This window comes from Hevea brasiliensis, chromosome 6 (assembly GCF_030052815.1).
Source record: "Hevea brasiliensis isolate MT/VB/25A 57/8 chromosome 6, ASM3005281v1, whole genome shotgun sequence".
NCBI lineage: Eukaryota > Viridiplantae > Streptophyta > Magnoliopsida > Malpighiales > Euphorbiaceae > Hevea > Hevea brasiliensis.
The window spans coordinates 12,505,929-12,533,593 of record NC_079498.1 but is presented as its reverse complement, the minus strand read 5'-3'; the positions used below and the strand labels follow the sequence as shown (position 1 = coordinate 12,533,593).

The following is a 27,665-nucleotide window of genomic DNA, read 5'->3' as shown; positions in this document are numbered from 1 at the left end:
TTAAAAAAACTATGTGAAACACTTCAAATATATAATCTGGCACTGGTTTTCTACACATAAAATTGATCATAATGAATAATAATTACCTGTATCTGTACAAAAAACAAATAACTATACCTTCTGCACCTACTATTATGCAATCAGTTTCAATTTGCATTCTTACCACAGGTAAATTATCACTAAAGTCAACCCACAAAAAGGGGAAAAATCTATCATAGGAGTTGGTTTACCCACTTTTTGTTCTCAAGAAGTAGTCGCCAACACTCAAAAATAAATGTTCTCCCAATACCACATTGACAGAAGGCTGCTTTTCAATGCCATCAACTGTTATCTGAAGAACAGAAGAATGAGAAGGTTCCACGAGATGAGTATTAAATCTGGTTGCCATAGTTGCTGAGTACACTGCAGTAAAGTAAAAACAAACCTTGCCATTGTTGAGTTGAAATTCTGATCTCAAATTAGAATGATCCCTAGATAACAGGTAAGTCTCCAGACCTTGTGCAAATTTTGTATTTCCTGCAATCATTTATGAACATCAACGAGGGGATATCAGAGAACACCCGGCCATGGCTTACAGACAAAGCCACAGAGCTAGAGAGAAATGGTCAAGAGGAGAAGTATGAAGAGGGGGACAGAAGACAAAGCAAGTTACCAGCATATAATGCGAGGATAGCATCTGATTTGAACACTAAAGCAGCTCTAGCCAAGTAAATAGTGAAAGATAATTCATAAATCTGATGGTAACTCTCCTCCCCAATTATGACCTGCCATTTGAGTACATCAGTTTGTATGGGAAAGAATATTCTTGAAAAATGCATGCACATGCAAGCATAAATGATCCTCACTATATACAACCAGTGATCTGTGCATTAATTTATACAGGAAATCAAACTCTTGAAAACAAATATCTTTACAGATATCTTATTCTTTTCTTTTTCTTCTTCGGTTGTGCAAAAATTGATAAGCAAGCTCCTGAACTACATATAAAGAATGACATTGAGGGGCACTTAGAATTGACATGGTGCACCCATTGACTGCCATGCAAATCCATAAAGACTTGAATAAGTAATGAGAAAAGAAAACTTATGTTTTTAAAAGTGTTAAAATTTATGAGATTCCATGTTCCATTTTAAGGGGGAGTGTTATGAAATATCCATATTCCTAATTCGTAGATTTATATATTCCTAATTAGTATAAGATTTATATTCCTAAATGGATATGATTTGTAATTTTGTATTCCTAATTAGTAGAGCTATTTAGTGTAGGATTTATATTCCTAGATATGTAGGTCTTATATTCCTAATTAAGTAGAGTAATTATAGGAGATTTATATATATAAATATGTAATCTTTTACTTTATAGTAGTAACAAGAAAAAAGATGTAGCCCTTTGAGTTATTTCTCTTCTCTTCCCTTCCCTTTCTTTTTTTCTTCTTTTAATTCTTAAATTCTTAACAAAAAGATCTGAATGGCACATCAATTTACACAAAACATCAGTTCATGAAAAGAAATTGCAAAAAAAAGGTTGACTAGCAATTGTAAGAGTTTGAAACATCACAAAAAAAAATGGAAATTACTCGCAACACTTCGGTCCTATTTTTAAATATTAACGACCCTCACACTCGATCATACGATGTTTTTCCCAGTTACTATTAGCTTGAATTAAGGGTATGAAAAATGTGGAGATTACTCAAACTAAAAATGTATTTTCATTCATTCTCAAAAAAAAAAAAAAGGTATTTTCATTCAAAACTTACTGCTTGTGGTGGCATCAAAATAGAGGAAAGTAATGGAGATCCAATTGCATCCCTAATATATTGTTCCTGCATGTAAAAAAACACTTCAGCAGAGTGTGACACCAGGAAGATAGAATCTTTGCATTTCAAATATGTAATGCAAAAGGCCCAAAGGCATCAATAAGAACTATAGGAGACCTCTCGACACAAACAATTTTAAAGAACAAAATCGGCGGCCACATATGATGTGTCTATACTCAATAGGATAGATCTAAATAGCCAGAACAACTCCAACAGGTTAACAGCCGTGCACAAGCATTGCATAATTGGAAAATGTATAAGTAGATAACCATGTAAAGTGCCACAAATATCACCTCACAAAAGTTTAGCTAAGGAGAAAAAGCGGGGAAAAAAGAATTGAAAATTCAAATTTTCAGTGCTAAAAAGCAAAGTATCAACAATTTAATATGATTTCCAAGACCCACATATCAAAGGAAACACACAATATATGCTTGTTTATATGCAGAGAGACAAAGTGCCAAAGACATTACCTGTGAATTCAGAACTCGTTCTAACTTTGACTTATCTTCATCCAAAGATTCAAAATAAACATCTACCACATCTGTAGGTTCAAGGGCAACCTTTTTCCGCAACTTCTGGATTCTATTAACTACCTGCAATGGACCAGGTTCAGCCAATCTATTTCAAAGAAACCAAAGGTCTTTGATGAACAATAATAAGATGAATACTTATTAAAGTATAATGATAGGGCATGGAAATCAAAAAAGTTTCCAGATACCCATAGTAATGCCGTTACAGTTTTGCAAAACATTCACACTAAGAGGAGGAGGAGAGGAGGGAGAGGAGGGGGTGTGTGAAGTGCAGGGATATTTTTGGCATAGGGGTTAATAGAAAAAAACAATAGGAAATAAAATTTTAATTTACAACACTAAAGAGGAAAAACAAAGTATGTTCATATATATTGAAGAATTCACACTAAACAAGATACCTCACGAGCAACACCAGCCTCATACAATGATTCATCTGGTCGCAGATCCATAATCACCAAAACATCACCTAAAATATTTAACACCAAAATGATTAGGCATGTATACCAGAGCCATAAAATGGCATAAGTACATGCAGTCACTAAGTTCTACCATCTCCAGCAGCATCTATCTCCTTATCCGTTAGACCAGCAGGACGTTTGAATTCCCGAACAACCTTCAGTCCAAAAAAATGAAGCATTAGAAATTAGCAAAATGTTGGTCAATCCTTGACAAAAGGAATAAAGCTACACAATTAGTAAGCCAAAACTGAGGGCTTCTCAAGAACCAATATAAGGTGGTCAATATCCAGTATAGGGATTATAAAGCCACAACCTTAGTCATGATATTAGGAACTGAATTGTAGAAATGCAAACAACACCAAGGTAAGTAATTCCCAAAAGGACAAAGGAAATGGAATAATACATCTGAAGACAGAACGATCTTATTAAGAAAGTTGTAACACACCAACCAATCATTTGGGTAGTATGACATGGGCCTCGATATGGAATGTTCACAGATATTTTCAATAAGAACATCTCATTGCACAGAAATTAATCCCATTTTCATTTCCATGAAAGAACTCTTAACCTTCTATAATTTAAATGATACAATCCACTTAAACAGAGGCTATGCAGATTCTTAATGCAAACTTTTTATAAGAATAGAGTACATGTAGATGCAAGTAGAATGTAATAGATTAACCCAGAAACAATAGATGCACCTTGATATCAGCCAGCTTTAGAGTGTGTGAAGCAATAGTAACTTCTCCAGCCTCCTCAAATGCTATTATATCTTTTTGAGACATTGCTTTAATTTCTTTCGCAACAATACCCATTGATTTTCCAAGTCGTTTACCTAGCACACTAGAAGAAAATACCAAAACAAAATTAATGTCAGGACAAAGCAGCAACATAAAACCTTCTTTAAAAAAATTTCCATACCTAAACTCTGGCTCTGCACGCAGAGAAGAATACTTCAGAGTATCAATACACGGGACAAGAGATCTTACATTGAGTTCCTCCAGCACATACTAACATGCAAATACAATAAACTAATCATAATGCTGAAACAAATAATACAAACTGAAAGCAAATTAACTGCAATCAATGTGCACAAAACACATCACACCTATTATGAATGACCATGCTATACACGTCATAACAGAAACTATTAAAATAGGCAACTTAATCTAAGAAAACATTTTGTGCATCCCACAATCCTACATTTTATTTCATGCACCAAAAAAATCTCTGATTCTACCAAAACAGCAAAAATTCAACAGAAAGTGTTTCAAGATTCTACCAAACATGCAAAATAGTAATTCTAAGTGGCCTAAAGCCGGCTTTACATCATGCTTGCCCATCAAAAAATTCGCCAGATAATCTAATGGTAAAATGGCAAGCAGGGAACAAGAGTGATAAGGTAAATCATCTTTATAGAGTCATATCACAGTATTACAGAATTGAATTGAACAGGCAGAGGTGAATGAGGGCCAAGGCAAGAGTCCGTGAAATGTGAGATGAGCTTACTTGGGATTGGACCAACCATTGCTAAAAAGTTAGAACTAACCAATTAGTTAATTGGTCATCTTTAATTGGTCATCTACTCTTATAAGCCCTTTGAACTTCCTGTAATCTATAGATGTGAGACTCTTGACATTCCCCCTCAAGCAGCAACCATTTTGGTAGACACTTGAAACTTGAAATCCTCCCCCTGAAACCTTGAACTTTGACATAGCAACACCTCCAACAACATGACACTTGAATTGAAATGAGCTAGACCTACTCTGATACCATATTACAAAATTAAATTGCATAGGCAGAGGTAAATGAATGGGCCGAGGCAAGAGTCTATAAAGTGCGAAATGGACTTTCTTGAGTTTGGATCAACCATTGCTAAAAGGTTAGAACTAACAAATTAATTAGTTGGTCATCCACCCTTGTAAGCCCCTTGAATTTATTGTACTCTTTAGATATGACTCTTTGACATGCAGAAAGTGAAAAAAAAAAAAAAAAACAGCATTGGAACTTAATTGAAAACCATACATTATTCAAAAAATTAATAATAAAATGAAAACATATGAAAAAAATGCTAGGACCAAAACCAATGGGCAATATCAAACAATACAATTAAGGGAAAAAATAATAACCCCTTAGAATAGAAAGAAGATTACTAACTTAAGCCGACAAGAACACTGAACTACCAGTAACTGACAATTGACAATCAGCAGGAGAATCAATAGTGTAGACCATAGAGAATAGCATCAATCAGAGAGACAACCAGATCAAAATGACCGTAAAAAGATGTGATTTGTTCCATATCTAGGAATGGACAACCAGTACATGGGCTGGTCATTTTATTCACAAACCTCCTTTAATTTTCCAGCTATATCATCAAGGAAGTCTGCATCAGGATGAACTACTATCATCTCCCTGCAGTTTGTAAAAAGCATAATATGATAAAAAATAAAGATATGTGCCAGGAAAGAAAATAAACAAAGAGCAAAAGAATTTAAAAAAGAAAAATCAAGTAACTGAGAGATAAATGAACAAAAGATGAGAATGAGACATATGCACCTCAGCGGTGATTTCAGAGGCTTGTTGTGCCGCTCACGGATATTACGTGCAAGATCAATAACAGTCATCATCCTTGAAACACTTCGTTCAATTCTTTCATCCCTCTGCAATGCCATTAACAGAACATAAGGGATTCCAATATCATTGTTTTAGTACACACACAAAAACACACACACACAAAAAGATTTGTAAATTATAAAACCTAGATACAGGTTCAATCCTAAAATTAACAAGTGACCAAAAATTTCAACTAGAAAGAAGGTCCAAATTTTGCTTGTAAAATCAAGAAATCAACTAAGGTCAGTGACAGCCATAATGATGTAAAGTTCATTGTTTATTTATAAAAATACAACTAGATTCTCTAACTTCACAAAAGAAACTTTCCCAGAATTCAATTAAAAATGAAGCCTTAATATACAACTCAACTCAACTCAACTCAACTAAGCCTTTATCCCAAAAATTTGGGGTCGGCTATATGGATTCGCTTTCTCCACTCTAAACGATTTTGGGTTAAATCCTCAGAAATGTGTAATGCTTCTAGGTCATGTTGTACTACTCTACTCCAAGTCAATTTAGGTCTACCCCTTTTTTTTCTTTCTGTCCTCTAACCTAATGTGCTCTACTTGTCTAACTGGAACCTCCGTATTTCTACGCTTCACATGACCAAACCACCTCAATCTCCCTTCTCTCAACTTATCTTCAAGCCTTAATATCCAAGTTGACCACAAATTCACAGCTTCCTAAACTATATTAGACTTTTCATTAGAGCTGAAAAAAAAAAGAAGAAGAAGTTTAATAATACCTCTCCCTCTTCTTGAGGAAAACTGCAGTAGTGAATGCTTTCCTCTGCTCCAGTAGAAACTTTCCGCATGTTCTGATATAGGACCTCTGTGAAGAATGGTGTGAATGGTGACATCACCTTACATGATGTCAAAAGCACCTGAAAACCAACACAAAGTTATCTCTCATCTATACCAGAATAACCAAGCACCTTATGTAAAATAATATATCAAGCTAAGAAGGAAAAGAGATCAAATATCTTAACCATAAAATATCTGAGGACAATCAGCTTAGTGCAGTTGGTGGAGTAAATGGTGGAATGAGATTATAATTTTTTAGAAATTTCCCAACTCCAAAGCACTAACCTATAATTGTAGAGAAACTGCATAGATAGATGATGTAATTTTCTCTCAAAGAGGTCATGGAAAAAAAATAAAACAAAAAGGAAGAAAGTAACAACGACATTGGGGTTCAACCATATACAAAACAGCCATTTGTATGTGTAAGTGAAAGAACAATTGAAATCAAACGGAAATAAAAGAGGAGGGAAAGATGAACCTAAAGATGGCTTGAGATGACACTTACTACAACAAATGATATCAAACATCTCATGAAGAATTTGACCATAGAAACCAGAGAGGGCTTTGAGGAAAAGGATTACACAACTGACTCAAACCAGTTTAGGACTAATGCTCAGTGGAATAATATGAGAGAGAGTCTCACATTCAATAGGGAATAAAATAGAAATGTCCCACCACCTACAACTTGTATAATTTACTAAGCATCATTAATTTTGAAAAACAGAGCTCCAAGTAAAAAATCTAACTATATATTTGCATAATGTCAATTCACCACCCCCTCCCAAAAAAAAAATAAAATCAACCGTGTGGACCAACTGCTCGGTTGCATTTTCTCCATGTCATGCAAAGACTTAAACAGATGGAACAAGAAACCACTGTCTTTCCCAACTCAACTGCCAATTAAGATTTCAAATAAAATAGTTGATAAAATGGACTGGGCCTAACTCCACCCCAAAAGGCACCTTTTGAGGAAAGGATTGCCCAAGTCATATGAGAAGCATATTAGCCTTATACTCGGTCGATGCGGGATAGCACAACCCCCTTATGCCCTGGATATCCGGAGCCTTAAATTTGCAAGACTGGACATTTGCAGATGGCCCAACACTAAGACATGTGTTGGCTCTAATACCATGTTGATAAAGTGGCCAAACCTAACTCCACCCCAAAAAGCACCTTGTGAAGGGAGGATTGCCCAAGCCATACATGGGGCACATTTGCCTTACATCTGGTCAACGTGGGATAACAAAAATAATTTCAACTAGCTTATGAAAACCCTTCTCTAGCTTTATACATGCTGTTCTTTTAGCCCAAGAACTAAGATTTGCATTATGCAAATTCAACACCACCCCCCCCCCCCCCCCCCCCCCCCAAAAAAAAACAAAAAAAACAAGAACACCCCCTTTCCCTTCTTTAAACACACTTCAATAATGTGGAACTGCTCGGTTGCATTTTCTCCCATGTCATGCAATATGACTTCAACAGATTGAACAATAAATGATTGTCTTTACTATCTCAACAGCCAATTCAGATTTCAAATAAAATAATTTCAACTATATTGAGAAAACCCTTGTCTTGCTTTATAAGTGCTTTTCTTTCAGGCCAACAACTAATACCTTCTCAGATGAATTACATTAAAAATAGTTTCCCAACATGAACTTGAAAAAATTAATAACAATAATAACAATAGCAACAACAACAACTAAGCCTTGATCCCAAACCAGTTAGGGTCGGCTATAATGTAATAATAAATCCAAGTTTATAAATTTAAAATTTCTGGCTTCAAGTTGTGTCCAAGAAGAATTCAACCAGTCCAAAATGTTTTATAGCCAACTTCTACAAAAAAGAAAAAAAAAAATATTGACAGGGATCATATAAGACGACAGGAGATGGGAGCAGGAGTCTACAACCAAAGGAACCAGGATCAAAAGATTCTACCACCACTGCTATGTTTAAAAATCTAACAGTTCAACAAAACAACATGGCATTCACATAGTTTCCATTTAAACCGTCAATAATGCATTAAACCTTAATTGGATAATGGATATGCCAAAGCTTACTCTCTTCAACATCCAAAAAAGTCCAAACAACAATGTAGCATGCTAAAAAAACAATTCATATAAACGAAAAAGGAAGAAGTATGAACAATATACCATAACAGGGAATGTAAATGGTAATTAATTCAGGTCAACAAAATCAATTACCACTTGTAAAAGTTGTAATAACTGAAACATGCTGAAAGAAAGTATAATCAATGGCATGCATTAAAGTCTAATGGTAATACTCTGACACATGATACTAAAATCAGTATCAACATACACTGTAAAGAGTTGAGAGAGCAGTCCGGCAGTCTTCTTCCCCAGTACGACCTTTTAATCTCTTGCGATTGAATCGCACATATATGTTCGTAAGGTTGTCAAGAAACTTCAAGAGATATGGAACCACCTGCAACAGATACATATAGAAGGATACACATAAATGCCACTGCACATGAGAAATTAAATATTGAAGCAAGTTACCTCTTCATCTTTAAGTGGCCTACTGAGCATTTAAAATTCAAAAAAATAATCAATATGCTATTTAAGAAACTCCAGATGATAACTGCAGAACAATGGCTTAAAAGACAGCTAACCGTGTAAAGTCGGTATGCATCCATTTCTTGGCGGACAAAATGAACAAGACTCTGAGTGGCTGAATTGATCCACTGATCTAACACATTAGGTGAATTTTTAAGTGTTCCAATATCAAGAGGAGTGAATGGTGCAAGCCCTTCAACCTCAAGCCTCTTAGCATTCTGTACTAAGAACCTATATGCATTGTACCATGGAAGGAAGACATCTTTGACCTAAAAACAAGGAAACATTGGATTGAAATATATATATACACATTATAATATTTGAGCTTAAAGAAATTAAAAGAAAAATAGAGAGAAATTAAAGCTCCCTTAAATGCAAAAGCCAAAATACTCACAACACCATAAACTCCATCCTTTTTGAAACGCAAGGTTTCGGCACGCACAACTGGAGAGTTTATAAGGTATAATCGTAAAGCATCCTGGATTTTAAGAGTAAAAAGAAAAGAATGAGAAGAAATTCCAGCCAACTCTTGAAAATAAACAAGAACAAGCAGATTGATTATTCCAAAAATAAAAGACCCATAACAAGAAACTATACGGATGAAATGAAATATTTGAAAGAGATCACTTTGTTTAAATGAACTTACAGCTCCATAATCATTGATGACCTCCAAAGGCGATGGATAGTTTTTCAATTTTTTACTCATCTTTTTGCCATCCTCTGCTAGGACAAGTCCATTGCAAACAAGATTCCTAAATGCAGGCTTCCCAAACAATGCAGTGGACAACACCATAAGAGTATAGAACCTGCAATGCAAAAAGGACCATCTAAAATTGAGTTATTCCCTTTGAAAAAATTCTCTCCCAGTTTTTACAGAAAAACAAGACCTGATATCCCATAGGAACTCAAGTTCTTTAAAACAACAAGATTCTCAGAAAACATAATCTAGGAAATGTCACAACCCCCATCCAAGTAGCCTTATTTCACATAGATAGCTTGCGGTCAACGCTAAAGAATCAAAATAACTATGCATGGAGGATCTAAAAGTAAGGAACCCACCATCCACGAGTTTGATCTAGCCCTTCAGCAATAAATTGCCCAGGAAAATTTTTCTCAAAAAGTTCAATATTCTCAAATGGGTAATGGATATAAGCATAAGGCATCGACCCACTCTCAAACCAACAATCAAATACCTGCAACAATAAAGCCATGCATCATTGTCATTACAAAATGCAAATTTTGAAATATGACATAAATATTAACCATATACAAGAAAATAAAACCAACCCAAAAAAAAATGCTTCAAAGATGAACAATTCCATATATAAAGGAATATATAATCACCAAGGCCAGAAATCAACTGTTAAGGAGATATAGAACTTGGGGTGGGGGTGGAGTTTTGGGGAGGGGTGCCTAGCAAATGGGTGAAGTAGAAACAAGTACAATGACCTAAGTTATCAACAAGTATAGTGTCTAAGAACAAAACTTAAATATTTTGGCAAAAAATAAAATTTTAAATGTCGTATCTTAAGACAGCATTCCACTTTGATAGTAAAATAGGGCACCATCCAAAAAATTGAAATATGAAAAACCTAGATGTAATAGCTTACATCATCTACGCGCCGAAGCACACCAAATTCAGGACCACGGCTAGATGGTATAGTTATGTGATCAATATTGTGCCGATGCAGATCAAAAACCTACAAAATGATGAATATAGACAATAAGATGAATAAACTAGAAATTAAGTTTAAAAAATAAAATAAAATAAAAACTGCACTAAGGTAGATAAGCACAAACATACACGTCCCTAAAATATCTAGTAGCTAGAAGTCACTAGCACAAGAATTCCTCAAAGCAAGATGATGGATGGTCACTCAAGTACTAGCTAAACAACAAAACAACTAATGTGTACTGCTAGTTTTTTGGGGAGAGAAAGAAGAGAGTAACTATAGATACATGAGTGAGCTCAGTAAATTCAGAGCCATTGCCTACTAGTTAGTTATGTAGTAGCGCAGCCAAGCAAGAAAGAACTCATGGATGTGATCTAACAGAAAAACATAAGGCCAACCAAACAAATGATTCAAACTTCCAGAAATAATTTCATTAAACCCTCCAAAGAGGAAACTTACACAAAGCACGTTAGTCTTCTTTGCCACCCTCATTTCGCAAAATGAACTTTATTACATTATTAATAGCATAGCATTGAACAGAAGTTCAAAGTGAAACCTTCTAAGATAATTAAGTTTTAGTTTAGTTATGTAACAAGCATTTTCAAATGCATGTGTGAGTCTACCTAGCTAGATACTAAATTTATTAAAAATAATCAAGAAAAATCATACTATTGAATCAAAGAGGACAATAGAGACCAAACCTTAACACCAGAAAGCTTTTCAAGCTTAGCAACAGAGTCCATGACAATTACTTCTTCAGCATCCTCACTAATCCATACAGGAAGAGGAGTCCCCCAAAATCGACTTCGACTAACAGCCCAATCTCTTGCATTTTCCAGCCAATTGTGGAACCGTTTTTCCTGCAATGACCGCAAAAAAAAGAAAAGCCTAATCTTAAGATATTGCATCAAAATTTCAAAACACCGGTCAACAATCAAAAAACAACTGTGAAATAGCAGTAAACTATACACAACATCTACGTCATTCAGTATTTTTTTTTTTTTCTAATTTTAAAAAAATGGAAGTAACAGGCTAAAATGAAACTATATAGAAATTGAAAAGACACGCACAAGTCACCATATTTCTCAACGCACAAAACCTCACATCATCTCTCCCAAGGTTTTCCAAATTCTTACTTTTCACTTTTTAACATAACTCATGGCCTATCTTTGAGCTTCCATGCATAGATATTTACATTAAGAAATGAAGAAACATTGGCTGACAGATTTACATCATGTTGGGTATAGAGGAAGGAAATGTATCTAAACAATAATATTTTTATTTAATAAGATTCTAAATTCAAAGAAAATGCCTGATGAATGGAGTAAGAGTATTTTAGTACCTATTTTTAAAAATAAGGGAGACATACAGAGTTGCTCAAACTATAGGGGAATTAAACTCATGAGCCATACTATGAAGTTGTGGGAAAGAGTTGTGGAGCATCGACTACGTCATGATACTTCTATCTCTCTCAATCAATTTGGTTTCATGCCCGGTCGTTCAACTATGGAAGCGATCTTTCTCATTAGAAGCTTGATGGAGAAATATAGAGATGTGAAAAAAAATCTACACATGGTTTTTATTGATTTGGAGAAGGCTTATGATAGTATTCCAAGAGAGATCTTATGAAATGTGTTAGAACAAAAGAGGGTATCTATTAGGTACATACAAGTATTGAAAGATATGTATGAAGGAGCAACTACTATTGTGTGCACAGTGGGAGGGGACACAAGAGATTTTCCGATCTCAATTGGATTACACCAAGGATCAGCCATAAGCCCTTACCTTTTTACATTAGTTTTAGATGAACTGACGAAACATATACAAGAGAGTATTCCTTGGTGCATGATGTTTGCGGATGATATTGTTCTGATAGATGAGACACGAGAAGGAGTCAATAGGAAGCTAGAACTTTGGAGAAGTACTCTAGAGTCAAAAGGGTTTTAAGTTAAGTAGAACGAAGACAGAATACATGCATTGCAAGTTCAGTAAAGGCCAAACTGGTGATAGGGAAGGAGTTAGTTTGAATGGAGTGGTACTGTTCCAAAGTAATCATTTTAAATATTTAGGCTCAGTCCTTCAAGTAGATGAGGGATGTGAGGAGGATGTTAGTCATAGGATTAAAGCCGGATGGTTGAAGTGGAGACGTGCCACGAGAGTTTTATGTGATCGTAAAATTCCCAATAAATTAAAAGGAAAATTTTACCGCATGACCATACGACCAAGCTATGTTATATGGTAGTGAGTGTTGGGCACTGAAAGAGTCGTATGCATCTAAGATAAGAGTTGCAGAGATGAGAATGTTAAGGTGGATGAGTGGCCATACTAGACTAGATAAAGTCCGTAATGAGAGTATTAGAGAAAAGGTAGGATTGGTGCCAATTGAAGATAAGTTGAGAGAAGGGAGAGTGAGGTGGTTTGGTCATGTGAAGCGTAGACATACGGAGGCTCCAGTTAGACAAGTAGAGCACATTAGGTTAGAGGATAGAAAGAAAAAAAGGGGTAGACCTAAATTGACTTGGAGGAGAGTAGTACAATATGACTTAGAAATATTATACATTTCTGAGGATTTAACCCGAAATCGTTCAGGGAGGAAAAAGCGAATCCATATAGCCGACCCCAAATTTTTGGGATAAAGGTTTAGTTGAGTTAAGTTGAGTTGTATTAAGGGAAACAAAATTATCTAACTTATATTATGTCACATTTTCTTTCATCCTCCTTTCGCTCCAAAACAAAGAATCAGAGTTTAACTTAAGAAGATCCTGCCTAGAGAAACTATACTGTTCCTTCACATGCAATTTAGAGTGCCATGCCATCACTTACCACAAATACTCATGTGACTGAATAAAAATAAGAATAGATTGGTCAGATTTGAGCATTATTTGACTCAAACAGTATTATCAAACTGAACCAGTTCATTTCAGTTAATTTGGTTCAGTTTTCCAACAAATTCAGTCAATCTTGGTTCAAACTGGCTTTCAGAAACATTTTGCATTAAAAACCAAATTTACAACATTATACTTTATTATTTCTTAATTTATTTTTATTATATTTATGTAAAATCTATATGTTTACACACTTTCATTTGCCCAATTCAGATGATCTATTTATTTCAGAACCAAAAATGAAAAGCCCCATGAAGAAAGCCCAGCAAATTCAATCTATAATTTTGGTTTTCAATTTTTAAAATAATTCAATTTGGTTTGGTTATTAAAGTTAATTCAATGTTAGAATTACTGAAACCAAACAAACTGACCAAACGCTCACCACTACTTTCTGTACTCCCCAAAATTTTAACCACAAGAAGAAGTCGAGCCATGGGACACCATCTCAGCATCCTCACATCTTTGTTTTCCTGGTTAAGAAAATCCCACATTTAAGTTTTTTGTTATTAGGTATATCACATAAACTAGCGAGTAGCAACTATAGGGAACCATTTGCAGCACCTGCACTCGAGTCCAATGAGACATAGAAGGAAGTAGGATTAAACTAAATGGCATTAATTTCCAAATAAGTCAACTTATTTTAGGTTGAGTACACCCAGGCTCTCTCAACCAAAATCCAATTATCACACAGGCTATATCCCCACTTCTAACACAAGTTTTCTCAAGGATTATCAGTCCTTCACTGTCACATGTAAACGTATTGCATCAACTGCTTAATTTCTGATGGGAAAAAAAAAAGGTCAACCCTTTTATGAATAAAATTAACCTTTCTAAAGAATGGAATTGCCTTCTGTATTTTCTATTAATGATAGAATAAAATTTAGCTTGAACTTTACAGAATATCTAACATTAGATTATCTTTTTTTCCCCCCATTTAACATCAGCCACATGAGACTGTACATTCAAATGAAAAGGTTAAAAGCATTAAATATGCCAATACCTTGTCAATCCATAGCACAAAATAAAAAAAATAAATATGCATCCAACAGAGAAGGGAAGGGGGTGGCAAAAGAATTCTAACCTTTACATAATCAGGAACCCAATATGTCTGTTTGTTGTTTTCTAGCAATTTTTCTTTTAGGTCTTCCACTCTAACAAACCTAGACATAGAATTTAGCAGTATAGCTCAATTAGAGTTATCCAAAAAAAATAGGAGGATCATAAAGCCATCTACAAGCAAAAAGATGAATGAGAGCATCAGAGTCCTAAGCTACACAGAAATTATACTTCCATTACTATTTATTAATCTAATAACATAACACGACTTCATGTGACATTTATTAAAAAAAAATACAAAGTGAAAAAACAAATTCATATTAGGAAACAAAACAAAGATTTAAAAGTCTCAAAACTTGAACAAAAATCAGCAAAGAACTAGGAAAGTAAATGTTTGCAAACAATGGGCATAAATTAAGACAAGTTAAGAAAAAGATAAAATGAATTAATAAAATATGTACATAGAATGACAAATTTTAAGGGGAAAATGCATGAATTAGGACCAAATGTGCAAGGAAAAAACAATATTCAGTTAATATTATAGGGAGTAGACAAAACAATTCCTTCAATTTAATTCAAATATGAAAAAAGCAAACGATATCTTCATACACTACAAACAGCCAGCATGCATCCATCTCGTAAAACCAAAAAACATCAATTTTAAGTCAACAAGTCAAGCCATAACAACAGGATTTCAGATAGGAAAAATGACCAAAAAAAAAACCCTATCCTTTGTATGTTTTCTCAATTTTGGCGAACCCTTTTAATTTTATCATTTGTGACCATAAACTTTAACACTGGTAACAATTATGGCCAATTTTTTTGTTGGACTGTAGTAATGTACATTTGGAGCCCATATTGGCAAAAAATTTATTTCTCTGCAGTGCTAATAATTTAAGATATTATTTTCTCAAATTCTTTCTTTTTCAAAAAATTAATTTTTTTATTTATCAACCATTATAAAATAACTACAGAAAAAATTTAACATTTTGCATTTATCAAAATCATAGAGAAATACTAAGATATATTCTTTTGCTAATTCTTAGTCACTAAATTGGCTACAGTTTTTATTAACCCTTCACGGCCACAATTGGTTCAAAAAATAACAATAATAATAATAATAAAAGATTTGGCCAAAATTCTTAAGGCACACAAAGGTTAGATTCTTTTGGTTTTTAAACCTTTCAAATATTGATTCTCTTTAGTATTTTTCATGTGACTTTGGCACATTGTTTGTCAGATTTCCTTTTATATGATAAGCATGCATTCATTGAATAATCATAACAGAAATAATAACGAAGCAACTATCAGTAAAACATGTCCTTGTATCTTCCCACGCTGCTTACTCAAGATTCAAGAATTTAATGCTAATGTGTAAGTTGCTTAAAAGAAAATCTCCTTCAAACTTTAATAATTGAAGATTCAGACTTGAAACAAGTGAATAAATCACATAGAAGCAACCAAAATCTAAAACTACATTGTCTGGCTTCAGACAAGAATGGTTTGGTCACATCCAACATAAAGCATCAAATACCCCAGTTGTGATAAGCTAGTGGTAGAAGGAGTGAGAAGGGAAAGGGGAAGACCTAAAATGACATAGAAGGAAGCAGTATCTAAAGATTTACAATTTTTGGACAATGATTAAGTCGTTGACCACCCAACAAAGACATTGGACAACCAAGGAACACTTGAGTGCTGACAAATATTATTATGTCTTTCTCTTATATTTGGCCGTACAATCATCTAAGGAATTTCAAAGATGACTCCTCAAAACTTTCAACACAAAGTTCTTGATAAATCTGATCCAAGCTGCAAGATTTCATCAGGTACTAGATCTCACCAAAAAAAAAAAAGAGAAAGAAAAGAAAGAAAGAACAGCTACATGACTATTATAATTGAAATAAATAAAATTACAGTAAGAAAGCTTACCAGCTTGGAACAGCTCTATAAATAAGAGGAGTATCGGATCTCCAACAAAAGGGATAAGAATGCGTATAGCTACCAGACTTAACAAGCCTTCCTCTTGCCTGAGCCATTACAAGAATGTTGATCAGATAAATAGAAAATATTAAAAGCATATAAATAACATAGTTAATTGCTCAAAAAAAAAAACCTATATTTTGCAAAATCTGCATTAAAACTTTTTTAAGCATTGCATATATAGCCTCTATTAGTTCAATCCAAATCAAGAGCTATATGTTAATGTGACATAAATAATAATTAATAACAATAATAATAATAATAATAATAATAACAAAGAAAAACAATGAATATGTGCATACAGATAATGTAGGCATCCTATGTGCCTCTCATGCTCACACAAACATGCATTTACTGCAAAATTACTTGAAAGCTCCAAAAGGCAAGACCAAATCAGTGCTTCCTCTTTCACTTTTTCCATTCTTTTTCTCTCCCTAATCTTTTCTTTTTGGAATCTTCTGCTTCTTTACCTTGAAGAGCACAATTTGTTTCTGCACTGTTTTTATTTCATTCCCCTTCTATCTCTCTTTCTTGTTGATTCTCAATTTCAAACTCATAATTAACTATATTTCTAGGTTATTCTTCTCATACGCACCTTCAGCAGCAATCTCTCCTTTGATTTTTTTTCTCTTCCTCATCAACCCCTCAACCTTAGCAAATTGATTGAAATCGATAGGCACTCATCAGTCATCATAACAACAGCCGTGATCATTTATATAAGGATTTTGTAAAGTGCCTGCTCTTTGTGAGGCTATTGAACAATTTACAGAAGTATTGTGTCAGTTTAAAGTCATGGGTAATGGTGCTTGGATTTGCAGCAAGGATTTCATGATTTGACTTTCGTTTAGTGTGGATCAAAGGATGATATTGATAAGCAATGATAAGGTTTTGAGAATACTATGTTTAACAAGTGAAATATCGCTTACAAATTATTTGTCTATGCGTAGGATAATGGGTAACTTTTATCAATCAACCCTTCACTTTGAAGATTGTTTCCTTCCATCCCTCAACTTTAATTTGTTACAATAAAATCACTCAACTTTAATTTGATTACAAAGAATGTCCCTCTTTTTGTCGGTTTCCCAGTTACCAAGAGATGTAATTACCTAAATACACACCCCCCCCCCCCCCCCAATTGCAATCAAACCCTAACTCCCCTGCCTCTTCCTTTCGCCCCTCTCTCTCCCTTATGCTGCAGCAACTTCCCCATCTTCCCTTCAAGAAATTACTCCGATGAGCATTCCTGTCTTCCCTTTTCATTTTCCTCTTTCAAGATTTTCTCCCTCTCTTTTATTTCGGGTTCTCTCCCCATCTCTCATTCTTTTTTTTTGGCTTCCTCTCTTCCTTATAAGTTTTTCACAACTATGTGTCCGAATCCAACAGGTATTTACCCTGATGCTTTCTTGAATGGGTTGGAGATTTTCAAGGTGAATGAAATTGATTGCAACCTTGACAGACCCAATCCTCTAACGTCAAACATCTCTCCACCAGCAATAATAGTACTAGTTAAAGGAGGGTTGTGGATTGTGTGACAGTAGGGGGAAGGGAGGGCAATTGGAGGCAGAGCTAATGTGGGATTGCAACAACATAGGGGAAATGAAGGGGTGCTGGCTGGGTTTGAAGGGAAAAGGAGATAGAGAGATGGGAGGGAGAAGGATTCCTGGAAAAAAGGGTTTTTATAGAGAGATGAGAGGGAAAAAGAAGAGAGGTACAACATGGAGAAGAGAAAGGTGGGTGGTAACCGGAAAACCAGCTAATGATGGTGAGAATGACTTCCTTTGTAGTTGATTGATTTTACTGTAGCAAATTGAAATTGATGGACGAAAATGAAAAATTTTAAAGTTGAAGGATGGCTCGTAGAAGTTACCCTAGGATCATATTTTCTCATCATTCTCTCAACCTTGCTAAATTTTGACAGGCACTCATCAGTCATCAAGACAGCAACTGTAATCATTCATATATGGGTTCTTGGTGGCTTGCTGTTGGCGAGGATTATTGAGAGAGTGTTTATTTTAACTTATATTTATAAGCTTGTCAAACCTACTTATAAACTCTAAAAAGAAGCTTACCTATTTGTTTATAATATTTTTTTTAGGTTATAAGCTAAAAAAAAAAAAAGCAGCTGGGGGAGATCCGCTTTTAATGCTTATAAGCACTAATCTTATAAGCTTGTTTGATTTAGTATTTTACCATGTTATCCTCATTTAATTTTTAAAATTTCACCACAAATCTTATTTAGTATCATTTTTAGTCATTTTGGTAATAAATGTGCTTATAAGCTAATTTTACTAAACACATTAACTACTTATCAATTACTTATAAGTACTTTAACCAAACACATAATCACTTAAAATTTTAAATGCTTATAAGCTCAAATTAGCTTATAAGTACTAGGTGCTTATAAGCTAATTTTCATAGACTAAGCCAAACACTCTCTGAGCTATTTGGAGCAGTGTTTATGTTAGTAAGCAGAGGAGGATCAAAAGTACAAAGATTTTATTCCACATATTATGTCTTTTAATTCCCAAACCAGCTTTAACACTGTGTAATTAAAACTCCAAAAACTGTATTTGCACAGGATTAATAAAATGAAAAGATGGCCAAAATTAAAAAGGCAAAAGTCCAGGGGTTTAGTAATTAACCCTAAAAATTAAAGAAAAACAACAAAGACATCAACCACCATCTGTAACTCGCAATGTTAAGACAAAGAACTAGCATACGAACACAACCACCCATTCGTGAAATTATTACACTCATAAATAATATTTAATGGCAAAAGTTAAAGTAGTAGCAAGCTATTTATGCAATTAAGGTTTGATAAAGTGTTCTTTGCATGAAAAGAAGAAAGCCTCACCTTCACATTTTCAATTATGTCCTTGTCTGCATCCTTGACATAGCGCCCACTGAAATCAGTAATTCTTTCGGTAAAGCAGCCATCATCATCAACAGCCACAATCAAATTCTCTCCCTACAACCCAGCAAAATATAAATAAATATAGGTATATATAGTAACAAAAATTAATTAAGAAAGAATATTGAAAGGGGAAAAAGTTCAACCAGAAACATAGAGGGGGAAAGGGGAAAAAGAAAACCTACAAAGACATAGGAGAATAAAATTATTCATTGCCCAAGTCTATGTATATTTGTGACAAATTGTTGTATAAAGACATCCATACAGCAGTCCAATATGCACAGGTAAAACAACGAAACTAATATAGATAGGAATGAAGAGATCAAAGTACAAATCAGAAAAGAAAAGAAAAGGAAAGGGAGAAAAAAGGCTTTTACCAGGCTTTTTACTTGTATGTATAAAATAATTTATATCTTGTGACAAAAGACATCAATAATTCAATTCCCATTTATAAACTAGAGAAATTGGGCTTAGTTGCCCTTTGCCTTAATGCCTTGTGTTTTGGCATTTCAGAAAGCATCAGCCAAGTTCAAATCCCACTATCTTGAGCCAACCCATGGATTTCCCTCTAACTACCCAATGTTTGTGTTATGGAAAGTCAATCACTATATTATTTCTCTGTATGTTCTATATTCTGTATTCCTAATTAGGATTTCTTATTTAGGATTTCTTCCTAATTAGTAGAACACAATTATAGGAATTAATTGTATATGTATACCCATGTACAGATTAATTGAAATTAAGGAGAATCATCTCTTTCTACATGGTATCAAAGCAGGTCATCTATCTAGGGTGACTATTTGTTCTCACCACCCAGCTCAGGAGAGACCTTGGCCGCCGACCGGCCGTATCGACTCCGATCAACATCGCCAGCGTTGCCTCAACCCCCTCATTCCACCACTGTGTGCTGTTGCCTGATCCAGTATACCATTAAAGGACTTCTGAGGTTTAGCTCTCAGATCCTATTTCGGTATTTGCTTGATTTGTGATTTTGGGTTATTTTGCTGCTTTAAGCACTTTGGATTAGCGTTTCGATTAGTTTTCTTTGTCTCAACAAATGGCAGACAATACGAATGTTATTTCTGATGTGATTCCAGTGATGACTAAGATCACGGAACACAAACTTAATTGTTCGAATTACCTGGAGTAGAGTAAGACTGTTATGGTCTATTTGCGTAGCATTGATAAGGATGATCACCTTACTAAAGATCCACCTATGGATGATACACGACAAACTTCGCTAAAGGAGGATGCTCGGTTGTTTTTGCAGCTTCGGAACTCGATTCACAGTAAGGTAATTAGTTTAATTAATTACTGTGAATTTGTTAAGGAATTGATGGATTACTTAGATTTTCTGTATTCTAGTAAAGTAAATATCTCCCGTATTTATGATGTTTGTAAGGCATTCTACCGTGCTAAGAAAGAGGATAAGTCTCTCACGGCTTATTTTATGGATTTTATACGTGTATATGAGGAACTTAATGTATTGTTGCCTTTTAATCCTGATGTGAAAGTTCAGCAGGCCCAACAAGAGCAACTAGCTGTTATGAGTTTTCTTGCAGGCCTTCATTCAGAGTATGAGACTGCTAAATCTCATATTCTCTCCAGTTCTGAGATTTCTTCTTTGCATGAAACGTTCACACGGGTCCTTCGTACAGAGAGTACCCAATCTTCACAACCTGCCAGTAGTGCTCTTATTAGCCGTAATTCAAATGGACAACAGGGTAATAGAAGAGGAAGTAAAGGAGGAATTACAGACAACAGAAGTAATCAGCGTAATGGAGAGGCTAGTTCTAATCAAGACTCAAGAGGAGTCATTTGTTATTATTGCCATGAGTCTGGCCATACAAAATATAATTGTCTGCAACTTCAGAGGAAAAATCAGCGATCACAGATGGTAAATATGACAGCAGAGAATTCTACGATATTTTCCTCTGAGAAAACTATTTTGGTATTTGTAGAGGATTTTGCACAGTTTTCCCAGTATCAGGCATCTCTAAAGCCTACCAGTTCCCCTGTCACTGCGATCGCTGAGTCAGGTAAATCCACTACATGCCTTGTGTCTTCCTCATCCAAATGGGTTATTGATTCTGGTGCGACAGATTACATGACTAGTAATTCTAGCCTTCTATCTGCTTTTCAGTCTAATCTCACTTCCTCTACTGTTACTTTAGCTGATGGTTCTACTTCTTGTGTCATGGGTTCTGGAACTGCGAACCCGACTTCGTCAATTTCTTTGTCATCTGTTTTGTATCTACCAAAATTCTCTTTTAATTTACTTTCTGTTAGTAAACTTACTCGTACCTTAAATTGTTCTGTTTCCTTTTTTTCCTGACCAGTGTTTATTTCAGAATCTTACGACGAAGCAGATTATTGGTAGAGGACTTAAGTCAAGTGGTCTCTACATTCTGAAAAATCATGTACCGCGGTCGCTTGTTTGCTCCAGTACCTTAACACCTCTTGAAGCTCATTGTAGACTGGGCCATCCTTTTTTGTCTACCATGAAGAAACTATGTCCTCAGTTTCAGTCTTTATCAGTACTAGAATGTGAGTTGTGTCAGTTTGCAAAACATCATCGTTTGCCTTCTGTGTCTAGAGTCCATAAACGGCCTTCAGCCCCTTTTGAGTTAGTTCATTTTGATGTTTGGGGTCCTTGTTCTATTACTTCTAAAACTGAATTTCGTTATTTTATTACTTTTGTTGATGATTACTCTCGTATTACCTAATTATATTTAATGAAGAATCGTTCTGAGTTGTTTTCTATCTTTTGTGCCTTTTGTAATGAAATCAAAACTCAATTTAATATTTATGTGCGCATATTAAGAAGTGACAATACCAAAGAATACTTTTCAGCACAATTTCAGTTTTATATGACACAAAATGGCATTCTTCATTAGTCTTCCTGTGTGAATACCCCATCCCAAAATGGCGTGGCCGAAAGAAAAAATCGACATCTTCTTGAGGTAACTCGTACTCTTCTTTTTCAGATGAAAGTTCCTAGACACTTTTGGACGGATGCAGTTTCTACGGCATGTTTTTTTATCAATCGTATGCCGTCTTCTGTCCTTAATGGAGATATTCCCTATACTGTTTTGTTTCCTACAAAATTTTTGTTCCCTGTTGAAACCCGTATTTTTTATTGTACCTATTTTGTGCGTGATGTTCGTCCACAGGTTACTAAATTGGATCCAAAGTCTCAAATGTGTCTTCCTTAGGTACTCCCGACTGTAAAAAGGGTACCGCTGTTTCTCTCCTACTCTTAATCGTTATCTTATTTCTGCAGATGTCACATTTTTTGAGTCCACTCCATTTTTTCCTCAATCATCTGTGTATTAGAGTTAGGGGGAGGAGGATGATCTCTTAATATATATTATCCAACCAATGTCTAGTCCTCTCCCACAGCCTGTTCCTTTTGCCTCTAGACCTACTCGACCTCCCGTTGTTCATGTTTATTCCAGGAGATTGGAGATTCCTGACTTAGATTCTCCACCAGCTACTTCTTTGAGAGATCCTGTACCTCATATTGATCATGATTCTGATCTAGACTTACCCATTGCTCTTCGTAAAGGTAAACGTTCATGTACTTACCCTATCTCTTCTTTTATTTCTTATAATCAATTGTCTTCTTATTCTCGGTGTTTTGTTACTTCTTTAGACTCTGTTCCTATCCCTAATACTGTTGGTGAGCCACTGTCTCATCCTGGCTGGTGTGCTGCTATGAAAGAGGAAATGGAGGCTTTAGATGCTAATGGTACATGGGAACTGTTGCCTTTGCCCACTAGTAAGAAAGCTATTGGTTGCAAATGGGTATTTACAGTAAAGGTAAATCCTGATGGTTCTGTGGCTAGGTTAAAATCACGCCTTGTAGCAAAAGGATATGCTCAGACATATTGGGTTGATTACTCTGACACTTTTTCTCCTGTAGCTAAACTTACTTCTATTCGCTTGTTTATCTCTTTAGCAGCTACATATGATTGGCCCCTGCACCAATTGAATATCAAGAATGCTTTCCTTCATGGTGATTTTCAGGAGGAGGTGTATATGGAGCAACCACCTGAGTTTGTTGCTCAGGGGGAGTTAGGTAAAGTTTGTAGATTTCGAAAGTCTCTTTACGGCTTGAAACAAAGTCCTAGAGCCTGGTTTGGGAGATTCAGTGAAGCAGTACAGGAATTTGGTACGCAAAAGAGTAAGTGTGATCACTCAATATTTTATAGGCAATCTGAGGCTGGTCTAATTCTCCTGGTAGTCTATGTGGATGACATTGTCATCACTGGGAGTGACTCTGCAGGTATTTCATCTCTTAAAATCTTCCTCCAAACCCAATTTCAGACTAAAGACTTGAGATTGTTAAAGTATTTCTTGGGTATTGAAATTATGAGAAGTAAGAAGGGTATTTTCTTATCTCAAAGAAAATATGTCCTCGATTTATTGACAGAGACAGGAAAATTAGGTGCTAAGCCTTGTAGTGCACCAATGACTCCAAATTTACAAATGTTAGCATAGTATAGTGAGTTGTTTAAAGATCCAAAGAGATACAGGAGATTAGTAGGAAAATTGAACTACCTTACAGTCACTCATCCTGACATTGCTTATGCCGTTAGTGTGGTAAGTCAGTTTATGTCTTTCCCAACTGTTGCTCATTGGAAAGCCTTGGGACAAATCTTGTGTTATCTGAAGGGCGCTCCAGGAAGAGATTTGTTATAAGGTAATCATGGACATTTGAATGTTGAATGTTTTTCAGATGTTGACGGGACTGGATCTAAGGTTGACAGGAAGTCAATTACTGGATATTGCGTTTTTGTTGGAGGAAATTTGGTGTCTTGGAGAAGCAAGAAGCAGAGTGTAATTTCTCGATCTAATGCTGAATCCGAATACAGAGCCATGGCGCAATCAGTATGTGAGGTAATGTGGATACTTCAATTACAAGATGAGACAGGTTTTAAGATCTCCATGCTTGCGAAATTGTGGTGTGATAATCCGGTGTTTCATGAGCGGACCAAACATATTGAGATTGATTGTCACTTTGTTCATGAAAAGATTCAACAACAGATCATCTCAACAGGACACATCAAAACTGGAGAACAGTTAGGAGTTATTTTCACAAAAGCTCTGAATGGAGCTAGGATTGACTACATTTGTAACAAGTTGGGCATAATTAACATCTATGCTCCAACTTGAGGGGGAGTATTATGGAAAGTCAATCACTATATTATTTCTCTGTATATTCTGTATTCCTATTTAGGATTTCTTATTTAGGATTTCTTCCTAATTAGTAGAATACAATTATAGGAATTAATTGTATACATATACCCATGTACAGATTAATTGAAATTAAGGAGAATCATCTCTTTCTCCGGTTTGCAAGAGTCCTCACATAACCATAGCACTCCATTTAAAGGAAAAAGGCAAAACTATGGTAAGTATTCTACATTCTCTGGCTTGAGATCATACAAGAAGAAAGCATACAGAACTCACTTGGAAGCATATAATCACATAATTGGGCCACAAGTTTATAGCATATCAATACAAACCTTATTGATTATTTGATATTCTATGCAAACACGGTAATCATCTTCACCAAATGCAGGAGCACAATGAACAATTCCAGTACCACTATCATCAGTCACATAATTGTCCGCGACAACTCTAAATGCCATGTTAGAAAACTCTGAGAAGTAATTAAACAATGGTTCGTACCTGCATGCATACTCTCAGAAAATTAGCATTGTCCAAAACAACCCATCCATTAACATATATAGCACAATTTCAATAAGAGCAACAACAAAAAACCACATCCAGTTTTTATAATTCAACCAATAAAACGTTTATACACATAAAAGATTTAAGGGAAAAAGCATTGTTTGATAGGAGAAACCATCTTAAAAAGCCAATTTGAAAATCTCTTCAAACAAGGTACTCAGTTCAACTAAATTCTATTAGACTGAATTCTTTTGTGAAATCCATTGACTTGCAGAGTTCAACTAGTGTAAAAACTTCACACCGAATTAAAACTAAAAAGTAGCTTTCAAATATTGGTCCAATCTCAAAACTCAGAAATATCCTATAAATTCCTGGTGGAGAAAAGAATGGGATGACACAGTAAACTGGATTCTAATCAAATTCAAATTTTTTAACTCCAAATAACAGTTTTCAATTTAAATATATTCCAAACAAATTTTTTAACTCCAAATAACAGTTTTCAATTTAAATATATTCCAAACATACTTTTTAACACAGAATCAGACAAAGCAAATTATATTCATTGATTTCATTGAGTTTCACTACATAATTTATCCTAAAGGATGAAAGCAATATGCAGACTGCTTATTCTATGGCTTCAAGTAATTCAAAGTGCATAAAGAGTAATAACTCACTTTTTCTTCACCAGATCATTACCCTTGACTTTCTCTAGCAACTCATATGAATCCATCAAGTTTTCAGATTTCCCGCCCTTACTTTTAGAATTTGAGGTCTTCAAATCACCAGCAGGTCCATTTGCTACACTTGATTTTGGTTTCTCAACAGGAAGAGCTGACAACCTGGATTCAGCAACCACATAGACTTTTCCTGTATGCTTGTTACGAACCTGTATTTTTCAAGTACCAGCACATTCCTCAATTTAGAAAATTACAAAAAGGATATGCGCTAACCAGTTCATAACATGAACAGCACCCCACCACCCCGCCTTTTTTTTGCCAGATAAGGACTTAAGAAACCTTCATTCAATCCAATCATTAATCTTATTGTTCTATGAATCAATTTTTAAAAAAAATCAATAAACAAAACATAAATTGTGATTTCAGGCTCTAATCTGTCAACAGCACAAGCACGTGAACCTTATGTTTTAACATAGTTTGAAATACAGCTCAAGCAATTGCCCTAATTCAAGCATCAAAGAACCAAGAAAAGAAAATGAATGACTGTGTGGCATGCATTCAACTTAGAATTACATATCATAATAATCCATATAAGATGCTCACATTCAGATAACTTGCAATCCAAATAATTTTCAATTGAAAAGATAAATTAAATATTTAAAATACTATCTTTAAACAAACAACATGATCAACAGATCAGAGATAACTGACCTTGACATAGTCAAAATTCCCATTGACACAAAGTGCAAGATTACTAGGAAGCGTCCATGGGGTTGTTGTCCAAGCCACAAAGGATGCATTGTGAGGATCATCAATAATTGGAAATGCCACCATTATCTCAGGGTCAGGCACATCCTGCGCACTTGAAAGTTGTTAAAGATAGAATTGGAATAAAAAGAGAGCAATAACACTTACAGATAAAAATGGCAAGAATTCAACAAGTCGTCAGAAAAAAGTAATAATCACAAACCTTATAATTCTGACCAGCTTCAAAGTTAGACAGCACAGTTTTGCAACCAGTACTGTATGGCATGACCTGTATAAAAACAGCATCAACATATTAAATCTAAAGCTGATTTAAAGAAAATCTAATAACTTTCTATGCATGTATATTTATACACAACACCATGAAAAAGGAAAAAGTCGATATTACACCATTAAATTACCAGTAACTAGCTCAAACTACAATGAAACTAACCTTGAAGCCCTTATAAACAAGTCCCTTCTCATAGAGCTGTGAAAAAACCCACCAAACACTCTCCATGAACTTCAAATCCATAGTCTTATAATCATTCCTAAAATCGATCCACCTCCCCGTCCTCGTGATCACCTTCTCCCACTCTTCAACGTACCTCGTCACAATACTCCTACACTCCTCATTGTACTTATCAATCCCCATTTTCAACACCTCATCTCTCCTCTTAATCCCCAATTTCCTATCAATCTCATTCTCCACAGGCAGACCATGGCAATCCCACCCAAAGCGGCGAGTGACATGGTGACCCCTCATGGTCTGGTAACGGGTGACAATGTCCTTGATAGTACCGGCGAGGATGTGGCCATAGTGAGGTAGACCAGTGGCAAAAGGAGGACCATCGTAGAAGATGTATTCGGGGAGAGATTCAGTGCGGTCCAATTGAGTCTCGAAGGCTTTGATTTCAGACCAGAAAGAAAGGATCTTTTCCTCGTGGCCGGGGAAAGAAAAGTCCTTTCCCTCGCAGACTTCCTCCATTGCAGTGATGGAGGCAGAGGAAATAAGAGAGAAGGGTTCAGAGAGAATACAGAGCAGAGAGAAGTGAAGAGATGCGAGTTCTGTTGTCAGGCCTAGGCTTACGGCCAACGCCAGAGTTTATTCTTAAGCTGTGACTGCTTGTCATAAAAAAGGTCAATTCGGGTCATAGCGGGTCGGGTGGTCAAGGAGAGGACATTTTTGGTAAAATCCTGCGGGGAAAACGATGCCGGACTTGGACTTGGATTTGGTGGTTACTTG

The 27,665-nt window shown here is 35.3% G+C and overlaps 1 protein-coding gene across 1 annotated transcript; it reads right to left on the bottom strand.

Annotated features, from left to right (window-relative positions):
- LOC110641013 (isoleucine--tRNA ligase, cytoplasmic) lies at positions 1 to 27,665 on the bottom strand. Its single transcript, XM_058148405.1, has 27 exons — positions 26,874 to 27,665; positions 26,646 to 26,711; positions 26,387 to 26,530; positions 25,673 to 25,884; positions 24,830 to 24,995; positions 19,242 to 19,355; positions 16,337 to 16,434; positions 14,433 to 14,511; positions 11,168 to 11,326; positions 10,404 to 10,493; positions 9,853 to 9,986; positions 9,440 to 9,599; positions 9,188 to 9,271; positions 8,850 to 9,062; positions 8,537 to 8,662; positions 6,163 to 6,300; positions 5,361 to 5,464; positions 5,153 to 5,216; positions 3,726 to 3,814; positions 3,506 to 3,647; positions 2,896 to 2,959; positions 2,745 to 2,812; positions 2,287 to 2,409; positions 1,757 to 1,822; positions 653 to 764; positions 425 to 516; positions 1 to 331 (listed from the first exon to the last, which is right to left on the bottom strand). The coding sequence occupies exons 1-27, from the start codon at positions 27,405 to 27,407 to the stop codon at positions 227 to 229; spliced, it is 3,546 nt and encodes a 1,181-aa protein (XP_058004388.1). The 5' UTR covers positions 27,408 to 27,665; the 3' UTR covers positions 1 to 226.